Source organism: Oncorhynchus gorbuscha, linkage group LG24 (assembly GCF_021184085.1).
Source record: "Oncorhynchus gorbuscha isolate QuinsamMale2020 ecotype Even-year linkage group LG24, OgorEven_v1.0, whole genome shotgun sequence".
Lineage (NCBI taxonomy): Eukaryota > Metazoa > Chordata > Actinopteri > Salmoniformes > Salmonidae > Oncorhynchus > Oncorhynchus gorbuscha.
Window position 1 is genome coordinate 44,210,049 of NC_060196.1, and position 14,152 is coordinate 44,224,200.

The 14,152-nt window shown below is 43.2% G+C and overlaps 1 protein-coding gene across 1 annotated transcript in view; it reads right to left on the reverse strand.

Moving 5' to 3' along the window:
* The window catches only part of rapgef5a (Rap guanine nucleotide exchange factor (GEF) 5a), a 132,938-nt gene that overhangs the window by 24,808 nt on the left and 93,978 nt on the right, over positions 1-14,152 (reverse strand). Inside the window, exons 10-11 of the mRNA XM_046325725.1 lie at positions 1,535-1,713; positions 473-573 (exon numbers count right to left, since the gene is read on the reverse strand). Coding sequence (XP_046181681.1) covers positions 473-573; positions 1,535-1,713 — 280 coding nt within the window. The remainder of the gene's footprint in view (positions 1-472; positions 574-1,534; positions 1,714-14,152) is intronic.

The following is a 14,152-nucleotide window of genomic DNA, read 5'->3' on the forward strand; positions in this document are numbered from 1 at the left end:
TTCCCAGGAAAGAAAAGAAGAAAGAAAGAATGAAGAACAGTAGAAGTAGTGGTTTTGTTGCAACATGTTAGGACATTCCTAAGAGCAGGGGAGGGATTGGTGCACACAAACAAACACACAAATTAAATTATTTGGTGTACATTTAAATAAGTGTAATGGACTGAGTACAGATCTTTGGGGGATCCCACAATCATCAAACTATCTGCTGTGTGTATGTGTGACCAGAAGTCCCCACAAGAATAATAAAATTACCAAAATTTGACCAATTGGGAACATTCTGTTAGTCCCCACAAAGTCAAATGCTATTTCTAAGGGGTTTAGGGTTAAGGTAGAATTTGTGTTAGGGTTTGAATTAGGTTTAGGGGTTATGGTTAGAAGTCAGGGTTAGGTTTTGGGGTTAAGGTTAACTAGGATTTAACAAGACTGTGTTAAGGATAAACAAGACTGTGTGTGTGTGTACGTGTTTACTCACCAGACACTCTGCTCTCCGGTGCTCCTCTCTGGTCATCCAGTCGTAGGTCACTCAGAAGGTGTTCTAGAATCTTCAGGGGTGTTCCAGACACCACCACATACCTAAACAGACACACACAGAGAAAAGTTACACATAAACAAGGACTCACGCACACACAAACACACACGATACACACATACCAACACACCTGTCAGAAGCACAGGAGGAAGAGCAGGAATAGTATTCCTCAGAGCTTCTATCTCTCCTTTCTCTCTCTTCCCTCTCCTCCTCTCCCTCCTCATCCTCCCCTTCCTCATCAATGTAAGGTAGACTACTCCAGTCATCTTCATCCTCATCATCAATGTAGAGCAGGTAAGGGACATTGAAGGTCGGGACAGAACTACTACAACAGTCATCTTCATCATCATCACTACCGTCTTCATCTTCCTCTGCCTCCACTAGTGAGACAGTTCTCAAGTCCATCTCAATTCCTCCAGAGGATTTGCTCTCCCTAGCGAAACATGCTCAGCCAGGGTGCTCTGTCCTGGGCTGAAGAGCCAGCCTGCTTCCCCTGCCTGCCTGGAGCTCCACAGATATAGAGGCTATAGTAGCTCTACCCCAAAAGGGGATGTACTGAGGCCTCCCCTCTCCCTGCCTAACACCAGAGACACACACACCCTTTATGATGTGTAAACACACCCTCTAGCCAGCAAACAGTCTTGCTTTCTTTTGATTTGTTTCTCGCTTCAAGACAAGAAAATCATTCTCTCTCTGCTTGCAGCTAAAACACACACACAAACTCACACACATCCTCTAGGAAGCAAACACACAATCTATCTTGTCAGGGCAGATGCTTGTGTGCGTGTAGGCATACAAAGGGTGTGACTTAAGAGAGGGAAAAGGAGGGAGAATGTAAAATATTTTTCTTGACATGGCTTTCAACGAACAGGTTTGTCTGGGACATACACAGCATACAGTTTGAAGTCTTTATAGATCATATATAACGTTTACATGATTAATTTGTATATTCCAGCAACGCCCACAAAGACAGAGATATTGAAATTGAAAGATAAGGATACTGACCTCTTCTCTCCGTCCTCCTCTCTGGCCCCTCCCCCTGATGGCGAGGAAGCGGGGTTAGGTGATGTCACTGATGATGGCGAGGAAGCGGGGTTAGGCGATGTCACTGATGATGGCACTCTCTGTAGCACAAGGACGTCCCGACCCCTTTCCTTAAGACACACCCTCCCTACTGCCTCTCCCTGAGAGAGAGAGAGAGAGAGAGAGAGAGAGAGAGAGAGAGAGAGAGAGAGAGAGAGAGAGAGAGAGAGAGAGAGAGAGAGAGAGAGAGAGAGAGAGAGAGAGAGGAGTTGTACATTGGTATTGTATGCAGAATATAGAGAGAAACAGGAGGACAATGTGTGTTGTGAGGGAGTTTTATAACACAGAATGGAAAATATATTGTAGGGTGTCCAATCAAAAACGTATTTTTTGACCAATGAGTGAAATAAGTTAATTATGTCGATAATCCTTTAAGAAAACCAATGGTCCTAGCCTCATGTCTCTATCATAATCCGTTCAAAGGTTACAAGAGTTTTTACCCTTGTAGGATGGCCAGAATTAGGGTGACTTAATCAATGGAGGCCAGAGAAGAAAAAATAGGTCAAAACTCTGAAAAATTACATCTCATCAGATAGACTGGATTCTGTGCAAGAATGAAAACTACTGCTACCTGACAGGCTCACTTTCCTCTCGAACCCACAGGACAAAAAACAATATAGAGCTAAGATGTATATAGATTTTGAGACATGACATGAAGTATTTTCATATTTCAGAGTACACTTGTCATATTAATGCAAAATTCCCATTGTTGTTAGAAGATTTCTCACATTAAGAAGCATCTCTGTGAAAGGTCAACGGAGCACTGAGCATATAAAAGTTTTTTATTTATTTTCAAAGCCTTTTAGATTTCATTCAGCTCATGTCATGCAACCTGCGGAATCAACTGTGAAGACCACGACCACCCTATCTCTTGGGCAAGGACCCACCACATCTCCCATCAACTCCCTGTGAGCTGCAGATTAAAACAACGGTCTGATATCTGATACAGGGTTACCCCTCTAAACACACACCAACCACACACACACACACGGCACACAAAATGTACATCTACACACACAGTTAGAATTTGCTGCAGCAAAACCACATCCATTTAGTTTGAGAAAGTATGCTAGCAATGTAAGAGAAAACAGAGTTTGGACATTTAATGGCCCGAAAGTAAAGGAATTGTCTGAATGTTATATACTAAAGAGACAGAATGTTGTATACTAGAGAGACAGAAGAGAGACAGAATGTTATATACTAGAGACTAGAGGTCGACCGATTAATCGGTATGGCCGATTAATTAGGGCCGATTTCAGGTTGTCATAACAATCGGTAATCGGCCTTTTTGGATGCTGATTATGGCCGATTATCATCGAATTACAGCCTACTTCGCCAAACAGGTGATGATTTAACAAAAGCACAATCGTAGCACGAATATACCAAACCATAAACATCAAAACCTTTCTTAAAATCAATACACAGAAGTATATATTTTTAAACCTGCATATTTAGTTAAAATAAATTCATGTTAGCAGGCAATATTAACTAGGGAAATTGTGTCACTTCTCTTGCGTTCATTGCGTGCAGAGTCAGGGTATATGCAAGTTTGGGCCGCCTGGCTCGATGCGAACAAAATTTGCCCGAATTTTACATAATTATGACATAACATTGAATGTTGTAACAGCAACATTTAGATTTAGGGTAGCCACACGTTCGGTAAAATACAGAACGTTCCGTATTTCACTGAAAGAATAAACGTTTTGTTTTCGAAATGATAGTTTCCGGATCTGACCATATTAATGACCAAAGGCTCATATTTCTGTGTTTATTATATTATAACTAAGTCTATGATTTGATATTTGATGGAGCAGTGTGTCTGTCTGAGCAGTGGTAGGCAGCAGCAGGCTCGTAAGCATTCATTCAAACTTTACTGCATTTGCCTTCAGCTCTTAGCAATGCTTGATTCACTGTGCTGTTTATGACTTCAAGCCTACGAACTCCCGAGATTAGACTGGCAATACTATAGTGCCTATTAGAACATCCAATAGTCAAAGGTATATGAAATACAAATGGTATAGAGAGAAATAGTCGACACGTCAGAATTCCTATAATAACTACAACCTAAAACTTCTTAACTGGGAATATTGAAGAACTGGAAATATTGAACCACCAGCTTTCATATGTTCTGACAAGGAACTTAAACGTTAGCTTTTTTACATGGCACATATTGCACTTTTACTGTCTTTTCCAACACTTTGTTTTTGCATTATTTAAACCAAATTCAGCATGTTTCATTATTTATTTGAGACCAACTAGATTTTATTTATGTATTAAGTTAAAATAAGTGTTGATTCAGTATTGTTATAATTGTCATTATTACATATACATATATAAAAAAATCGTCTGATTAATCGGTATCGTCTTTTTTGGCCCTTCAATAATCGGTATCGGCGTTGAAAAATCATAATCGGTCGACCTCTACTAGAGACAGAATGTTGTATACTAGAGAGACATCATTTTATATACAAGAGACAGAACAATACAGCGCATTCAGAAAGTATTCAGACCCCTTGACTTTTTCCACATTTTGTTAAGTTACAGCATTATTCTAAAATTGATTCAATTATTTTCCTTATCAACCTACACACAATACACACAAAGCAAAAACAGGTTTTTTAGACATTTTTGCAAATCTATTTAAAAAATAAAATAATATTCGTATTCACACCCTTTGCTATGAGACTCGAAATTGACCTCAGGGGCATCCTGTGTCACGAGTTCGACCGAGGGTGTTTCCCCTTCCCGGGCGGGTGGAGCTCGGCGGTCGTCGTCACCGGCCTATTAGCTGTCACTGATTGTTTTTCCTCCCCCTCCTTGTATGTTTAGTGGTAGCACCTGTTTATGTTAATTAGTTTGTCTTTATTAGTCAGCCGGCCCGCCTGGTTGTTGTGCGGGATTATTTCATTGTAACCTTCGGCTCTGTTGTAAAGGTACGTGTTAGTGCCTGGTCGTGTATTTTTCCATTGTATTTTTTGATTCCCTGTGTTTTGGGAACGTGACTTTTGTGAACACCCTGTGGTGCGTTGGTGCTATTAAAAGACGCACAGCATTGAACTCTGTCTCCTGCATTTGACTTCACCCCCACGACACCCGGAGCATTACATCCTGTTTCCATTGATCATCCTTGAGATGTTTCTGCAACTTGATTGGAGTCCTACTGTGGTAAATTCAATTAATTGAACATGATTTGGAAAAACACTGTCTATATAAGGTCTCACAGTTGATAGTGCATGTCAGAGCAAGAACCAAGCCATGAGGTCAAAGGAATTGTCAGCAGAACTCCGAGACAGGATTGTGTTTTGTTTTTTTTTACCTTTATTTAACTAGGCAAGTCCGTTAACAAATTATTATTGTTCCAAGATGGCGTAGCAGTCGGACGTGTGTTTTGTCTTGTCCCGTCCTGTCTGGTGTAAATATAGTTTTCCTCGTTTTTTTTTCTGTATATATTTCGTACATATTTTAATCTCACTTTCCAACTATAGGCTGAATATACTCTCCTGCAACCCGCATCACCCAAAATGTGGTACGGATCTGCTTTTTCTATACTTTAGAACCGGAACCCCCATCAGAAGCTAGCCAGCTAACTAGCTACTAGCTAGTACTCAGTTAGCCACTGCTAGCGGTCTTCAAAGCTAACTAGGACACCAGCGCGACATCAACCCAGAGCATATCAGACTGCTTTTTCTCTACCACATCTCCGGATTCCTACCGCAAGCTCTGAACCTTTACACCGGATCATCGCAACTAGCTAGCTGCAATCCGTGTGGCTACTCCTGGCTAACGTCTCTGCCCCAAAGCAAGCACCAGTTAGCCTTGAGCTAGCCTCGAGCTAAGCCCATCTCCCGACTAGCCGAAGAGGTCCAACACTACCTCTTTTGCCATTTGGCCTGGACCCTTTACTGCCGACACGGAGCCCCGCCGATCCATCACGACTGGTCCGCCGACATATTCGTCCGAGGTGATTTCAACAGGCTTTTCCGTTGCGACATCGCCAAAGATCCATCTGCTGGCCAAGGCCCGCGAGCTTTCTGAAACACTGTGTCTCCAGCTCACCTAGCGTACTAGAGCACCTGTAGCATACTCCTGGGCTACAAATACCCGGGCCCACGAACGGTCTGTCGATGTCACCGCATGAAGAGGAATAAACAGACTCACCCCATCGCGACGCCCCCCACAGGTTAACTCTCTAGCCCTCGCTATCTCCCTGCTTGCTAATTCGGCCTGCTAATGGCTAGCTTGTCTAGCCCGGGCCTACGAACTGTTAGCTTGATAGCACAGGCCTGCTAACCGTCTGAAACACCGCGTCCCAAACACACTCTGAACCCATTTACTTTTATTATCTCTTTTTGATTTTGATTTTGTTTATACCTTCCGGAAACCTGCCTCACCCACTGTGATACGGAATCGCTATTACTTTTAATTTTATTTTTATTTTTATGACTCACTCAAGAACCTCCAGATGCTAACCAGCTAACTAGCTACAAGCTATCTAGTCATTGTTAGTTTCTTTTTAAACCTGGATAACACTCACCAGTCCAGCTTCCCTGCCCATCCACCGCTTCCCCCTGGACACTGATCTCTTGGCTACATAGCTGACGCACACTGGACTGTCCATTAATCACGGTACTCCATTCTGCTTGTTTGTTTTATCTGTCGGCCTAGTTGCCTAGTCAACGCCATTTTACCTGCTGTTTGTTGTGCTAGCTGATTAGCCTCGCCTACTGTTTTTAGCTAGCTTTCCCAATTCAACACCTGTGATTACTGTATGCCTCACTGTATGTCTCTCTCAAATGTCAATATGCCTTGTATACTGTTGTTCAGATTAGTTATCATTGTTTTAGTTCACAATGGAGCCCCTAGATCCACTCTGCATACCCCTGTTACCTCCTTTGTCCCACCTCCCACACATGCGGTGACCTCACCCATTACAACCAGCATGTCCAGAGATACAACCTCTCTCATCATCACCCAGTGCCTGGGCTTACCTCCGCTGTACCCGCACCCCACCATACCCCTGTCTGCGCATTATGCCCTGAATATATTCTACCATGCCCAGAAACCTGCTCCTCTTATCCTCTGCCCCCAACGCTCTAGGCGACCAGTTTTGATAGCCTTTAGCCGCACTCTCATACTACTCCTTCTCTGTTCCGTGGGTGATGTGGAGGTAAACCCAGGCCCTGCATGTCCCCAGGTACCCTCATTTGTTGACTTCTGTGATCGAAAAAGCCTTGGTTTTATGCATGTCAACATCAGAAGCCTCCTCCCTAAATTTGTTTTACTCACTGCTTTAGCACACTCTGCTAACCCTGATGTCCTTGCCGTGTCTGAATCCTGGCTCAGGAAGGCCACCAAAAATTCAGAGATTTCCATACCCAACTATAACATCTTCCGTCAAGATAGAACTGCCAAAGGGGGCAGAGTCGCAGTCTACTGCAGAGATAGCCTGCAAAGTAATGTCATACTTTCCAGGTCCATACCCAAACAGTTTGAACTACTAATTTTGAAAATTACTCTCTCCAGAAATAAGTCTCTCACCGTTGCCGCCTGCTACCGACCACCCTCAGCTCCCAGCTGTGCCCTGTACACCATTTGCGAATTGATCGCCCCCCATCTAGCTTCAGAGTTTGTTCTGTTAGGTGACCTAAACTGGGATATGCTTAACACCCCGGCAGTCCTACAATCTAAGCTAGATGCCCTCAATCTCACTCAAATCATCAAGGAACCCACCAGGTACAACCCTAACTCTGTAAACAAGGGCACCCTCATAGACGTCATCCTGACCAACTGGCCCTCCAAATACACCTCCGCTGTCTTCAACCAGGATCTCAGCGACCACTGCCTCATTGCCTGTATACACCACAGAGCCGCAGTCAAACGACCACCCCTCATCACTGTCAAACGCTCCCTAAAACACTTCTGTGAGCAGGCCTTTCTAATCGACCTGGCCCGGGTATCATGGAAGGACATTGACCTCATCCCGTCAGTTGAGGATGCCTGGTCATTCTTTAAAAGTAACTTCCTCACCATTTTAGATAAGCATGCTCCGTTCAAAAAATGCAGAACCAAGAACAGATACAGCCCTTGGTTCACTCCAGACCTGACTGCCCTCGACCAGCACAAAAACATCCTGTGGCGGACTGCAATAGCATCGAATAGCCCCCGTGATATGCAACTGTTCAGGGAAGTCAGGAACCAATACACGCAGTCAGTCAGGAAAGCTAAGGCCAGCTTCTTCAGGCAGAAGTTTGCATCCTGTAGCTCCAACTCCAAAAAGTTCTGGGACACTGTGAAGTCCATGGAGAACAAGAGCACCTCCTCCCAGCTGCCCACTGCATTGAGGCTAGGTAACACGGTCTCCACCGATAAATCCATGATTATCGAAAACTTCAATAAGCACTTCTCAACGGCTGGCCATGCCTTCCGCCTGGCTACTCCAACCTCGGCCAACAGCTCTGCCCCCCCGCAGCTCCTGGCCCAAGCCTCTCCAGGTTCTCCTTTACCCAAATCCAGATAGCAGATGTTCTGAAAGAGCTGCAAAACCTGGACCCGTACAAATCAGCTGGGCTTGACAATCTGGACCCTCTATTTCTGAAACTATCTGCCGCCATTGTCGCAACCCCTATTACCAGCCTGTTCAACCTCTCTTTCATATCGTCTGAGATCCCCAAGGATTGGAAAGCTGCCACAGTCATCCCCCTCTTCAAAGGGGGAGACACCCTGGACCCAAACTGTTATAGACCTATATCCATCCTGCCCTGTCTATATAAGGTCTTCGAAAGCCAAGTCAACAAACAGGTCACTGACCATCTCGAATCCCACCGTACCTTCTCCGCTGTGCAATCTGGTTTCCGAGCCGGTCACGGGTGCACCTCAGCTACACCCAAGGTACTAAACGATATCATAACCGCCATCGATAAAAGACAGTACTGTGCAGCAGTCTTCATCGACCTCGCCAAGGCTTTCGACTGTCAATCACCATATTCTTATCGGCAGACTCAATAGCCTCGGTTTTTCGGATGACTGCCTTGCCTGGTTCACCAATTACTTTGCAGACAGAGTTCAGTGTGTTAAATCGGAGGGCATGCTGTCCGGTCCTCTGGCAGTCTCTATGGGGGTGCCACAGGGTTCAATCCTCGGGCCGACTCTTTTCTCTGTATATATCAATGATGTTGCTCTTGCTGCGAGCGATTCCCTGATCCACCTCTACGCAGACGACACCATTCTATATACTTTTGGCCCGTCATTGGACACTGTGCTATCTAACCTCCAAACGAGCTTCAATGCCATAGAGCACTCCTTCCGTGGCCTCCAATTGCTCTTAAACGCGAGTAAAACCAAATGCATGCTTTTCAACCGATCGCTGCCTGCACCCGCATGCCCGACTAGCATCACCACCCTGGATGGTTCCGACCTTGAATATGTGGACACCTATAAGTACCTAGGTGTCTGGCTAGACTGCAAACTCTCCTTCCAGACTCACATCAAACATCTCCAATCGAAAATCAAATCAAGAGTCGGCTTTCTATTCCGCAACAAAGCCTCCTTCACTCACGCCGCCAAGCTTACCCTAGTAAAACTGACTATCCTACCGATCCTCGACTTCGGCGATGTCATCTACAAAATGGCTTCCAACACTCTACTCAGCAAACTGGATGCAGTCTATCACAGTGCCATCCGTTTTGTCACTAAAGCACCTTATACCACCCACCACTGCGACTTGTATGCTCTAGTCGGCTGGCCCTCACTACATATTCGTCGCCAGACCCACTGGCTCCAGGTCATCTACAAGTCCATGCTAGGTAAAGCTCCGCCTTATCTCAGTTCACTGGTCATGATGGCAACACCCATCCATAGCACGCGCTCCAGCAGGTGTATCTCACTGATCCTCCCTAAAGCCAACACCTCATTTGGCCGCCTTTCGTTCCAGTACTCTGCTGCCTGTGACTGGAACGAACTGCAAAAATCGCTGAAGTTGGAGACTTTTATCTCCCTCACCAACTTCAAACATCAGCTATCCGAGCAGCTAACCGATCGCTGCAGCTGTACATAGTCTATTGGTAAATAGCCCACCCATTTTCACCTACCTCATCCCCATTCTGTTTTTATACTGTTTTTTATTTATTTACTTTTCTGCTCTTTTGCACACCAATATCTCTACCTGTACATGACCATCTGATCATTTATCACTCCAGTGTTAATCTGAAAAATTTTATTATTCGCCTACCTCCTCATGCCCTTTGCACCCATTGTATATAGACTGCCCATTTTTTCTACTGTGTTATTGACTTGTTAATTGTTTACTCCATGTGTAACTCTGTGTTGTCTGTTCACACTGCTATGCTTTATTTTGGCCAGGTCGCAGTTGCAAATGAGAACTTGTTCTCAACTAGCCTACCTGGTTAAATAAAGGTGAAATAAAAAAATGGCGTCCTAGGAACGGTGGGTTAACTGCCTGGTTCATGGGCAGAACGACAGATTTTTACCTTGTCAGCTCAGGGATTCGATCTTGCAACCTCTCGGATACTAGTCCAACACACTAACCACTAGGCTACTTGCCGCCCCGTGTTGAAGAAATGTTTTGGTACCCTGCAGAAATGTTTTGGTACCCTTCATCAGATCTGTGCCTCAACAGATCTGTGTTGAGGCACAGATCTGGGGAATGGTACCAAAACATTTCTGCAGCATTGAAGGTCCCGAAGAACACAGTGGCCTCCATCATTCTTAAATGGAAAAAGTTTTGAACCACCAAGAATCTTCCTAGACCTGGCTGCCTGGCCAAACCGAGCAATTGGGGGAGACAGGCCTTGGTCAGGGAGGTGACTACGAACCCGATGGTCACAGACAGAGCTCCAGAATTCGTCTGTGGAGATGGGAGAACCTTCCAGGAGGACAATCATCTCTGCAGCACTCCACCAGTCAGGCAGTTATGGTAGAGTGCCCAGAAGGAAGCCACTCCTCAGTAAAATGCACATGACAGCCTGCATGGAGTTTTCCAAAGGGCACCTAAAGGACACTCAGACCATGAGAAACAAGATTCTTTGATCTGATAAACGAAGATTGAACTCTTTGGCCTGAATGCCAAGCGTCACGTCTGGAGGAAACCTGGCACCATCCCTACAGTGAAGCATGGTGATGGTAGCATCATGCTGTGGGGATGTTTTTCAGCAGCAGTGACTGGGAGACTAGTCAGGATCAAGGGAAAGATGAACAGAGCAATGTACTGCGAGATCCTTGATGAAACCTGCTCCAGAGCCCTCAGGACCTCAGACTGGGGCATAGGTTCACCTTCCAACAGGAAAACGACCCTAAGCACAAAGCCAAGACAATGCAGGAGTGGCTTTGGTACAAGTCTCTGAATGTCCTTGTTTGGCCCAGTCAGAGCCCGTACTTGAACCCGATCGATCATCTCTGGAGAGACCTGAAAAAATCTGTGCAGCGACGCACCCCATCCATCCAACCTGACACAGCTTGAGAGGATCTGCAGAGAAGAATGGGAGGAACTCCCCAAATACAGGTGTGCCAAGCTTGTAGCATCATACCCAAGAAGACTTGAGACTGCAATCACTGCCAAAGGTGCGTCAACAAAGGAGTTCATCAAACAGAGTAAAAGGTCTGAATACACATGTAAATGTGATATTTCAAAATAAAATAAAAAATGTTTTTGCCTTGTCATTATGAGGTATTGAGTGTTGATTAATGAGGACATTTAAAAAAAAAACGTTTTTTAAATAAGGCTGTAATGTAACTAAATGTGGACAAAGTCAATGGGTCTAAATACTTTCTAAATGCACTGTACTAGAGACAGAATGTTATAAACTAGAGAGACAGAATGCACTGTACTAGAGACAGAATGTTATAAACTAGAGAGACAGAATGCACTGTACTAGAGACAGAATGTTATATACTAGAGAGACAGAATGCACTGTACTAGAGACAGAATGTTATATACTAGAGAGACAGAATGCACTGTACTAGAGACAGAATGTTATAAACTAGAGAGACAGAATGCACACTGTACTAGAGAGACAGAAGACAGAATGTTATAAACTAGAGAGACAGAATGCACTGTACTAGAGACAGAATGTTATATACTAGAGAGACAGAATGCACTGTACTAGAGACAGAATGTTATAAACTAGAGAGACAGAATGCACTGTACTAGAGACAGAATGTTATAAACTAGAGAGACAGAATGCACTGTACTAGAGACAGAATGTTATAAACTAGAGAGACAGAATGCACTGTACTAGAGACAGAATGTTATAAACTAGAGAGACAGAATGCACTGTACTAGAGACAGAATGTTATAAACTAGAGAGACAGAATGCACTGTACGAGAGACAGAATGTTATAAACTAGAGAGACAGAATGCACTGTACTAGAGACAGAATGTTATAAACTAGAGAGACAGAATGCACTGTACTAGAGACAGAATGTTATAAACTAGAGAGACAGAATGCACTGTACTAGAGACAGAATGTTATAAACTAGAGAGACAGAATGCACTTACTAGAGACAGAATGTTAAACTAGAGACAGAATGCAACTAGAGACAGAATTTATAAACTAGAGAGACAGAATGCACTGTACTAGAGACAGAATGTTATAAACTAGAGAGACAGAATGTTATAAACTAGAATGAGACAGAATGTTATATAAACTAGAGAGACAGAATGTTATAAACTACAGAATGAGAGACAGAATGTTATAAACTAGAGAGACAGAATGCACTGTACTAGAGACAGAATGTTATAAACTAGAGAGACAGAATGTTATAAACTAGAGACAGAATGTTATAAACTAGAGAGACAGAATGCACTGTACTAGAGACAGAATGTTATAAACTAGAGAGACAGAATGTTATAAACTAGAGAGACAGAATGCACTGTACTAGAGACAGAATGTTATAAACTAGAGAGACAGAATGCACTGTACTAGAGACAGAATGTTATAAACTAGAGAGACAGAATGTTATAAACTAGAGAGACAGAATGTTATAAACTAGAGAGACAGAATGTTATAAACTAGAGAGACAGAATGTTATAAACTAGAGAGACAGAAGAATAGAGCAATGTTGTACTAGAGACAGAATGTTATAAACTAGAGAGACAGAATGCACTGTACTAGAGACAGAATGTTATAAACTAGAGAGACAGAATGTTATAAACTAGAGAGACAGAATGCACTGTACTAGAGACAGAATGTTATAAACTAGAGAGACAGAATGAATGTATAAACTAAACAGAATGCACTGTACTAGAGACAGAATGTTATAAACTAGAGACAGAATGTTATAAACTAGAGAGACAGAATGTTATAAACTAGAGAGACAGAATGTTATAAACTAGAGAGACAGAATGTTATAAACTAGAGAGACAGAATGTTATAAACTAGAGAGACAGAATGCACTGTACTAGAGACAGAATGTTATAAACTAGAGAGACAGAATGCACTGTACTAGAGACAGAATGTTATAAACTAGAGAGACAGAATGCACTGTACTAGAGACAGAATGTTATAAACTAGAGAGACAGAATGCACTGTACTAGAGACAGAATGTTATAAACTAGAGAGACAGAATGCACTGTACTAGAGACAGAATGTTATAAACTAGAGAGACAGAATGTTATAAACTAGAGACAGAATGTTATAAACTAGAGAGACAGAATGTTATAAACTAGAGAGACAGAATGCACTGTACTAGAGACAGAATGTTATAAACTAGAGAGACAGAATGTTATAAACTAGAGACAGAATGTTATAAACTAGAGAGACAGAATGTTATATAAACTCAGCAAAAACAGAAACGTCCCCTTTTCAGGGCCCTGTCTTTCAAAGATAATTTATAAAAATCCAAATAACTTCACAATTCTTCATTGTAAAGGGTTTAAACACTGTTTCCCATGCTTGTTCAATTAACCATAAACAATTAATGAACATGCTCCTGTGGAACGGTCATTAAGACACTAACAGCTTACAGACGGTAGGCAATTAAGGTCACAGTTCTGAAAACACAACGCTACAGGGAGACAGGACGGACAACTGATCGTCCTCGCAGTGGCAGACCACCTGCACAGGATCGGTACATCCGAACATCACACCTGCGGGACAGGTACAGGATGGCAACCACAAATGCCCGAGTTACACCAGGAACGCACAATCCCTCTATCAGTGCTCAGACAGTCGCTGGACCAGAAAGGACTGGCAAAAAGTGCTCTTCACTGACGAGTTGTGGTTTTGTCTCGCCAGGGGTGATGGTCGGATTCACGTTTATAGTTGAAGGAATGAGCATTACACCGAGGCCTGTACTCTGGAGCGGGATCGTTATATACTAGAGAGACAGAATGTTGTATACTAGATAGACAGAATGTTGTATACTCGAGACAGAATGTTGTATACTCGAGACAGAATGCTGTATACTCGAGAGACAGAATGCTGTATACTAGAGAGACAGAATGTTATATACTAGAGACAGAATGTTATATACTAGAGACATAATGTTATGTACTAGAGACATAATGTTATGTACTAGAGACAT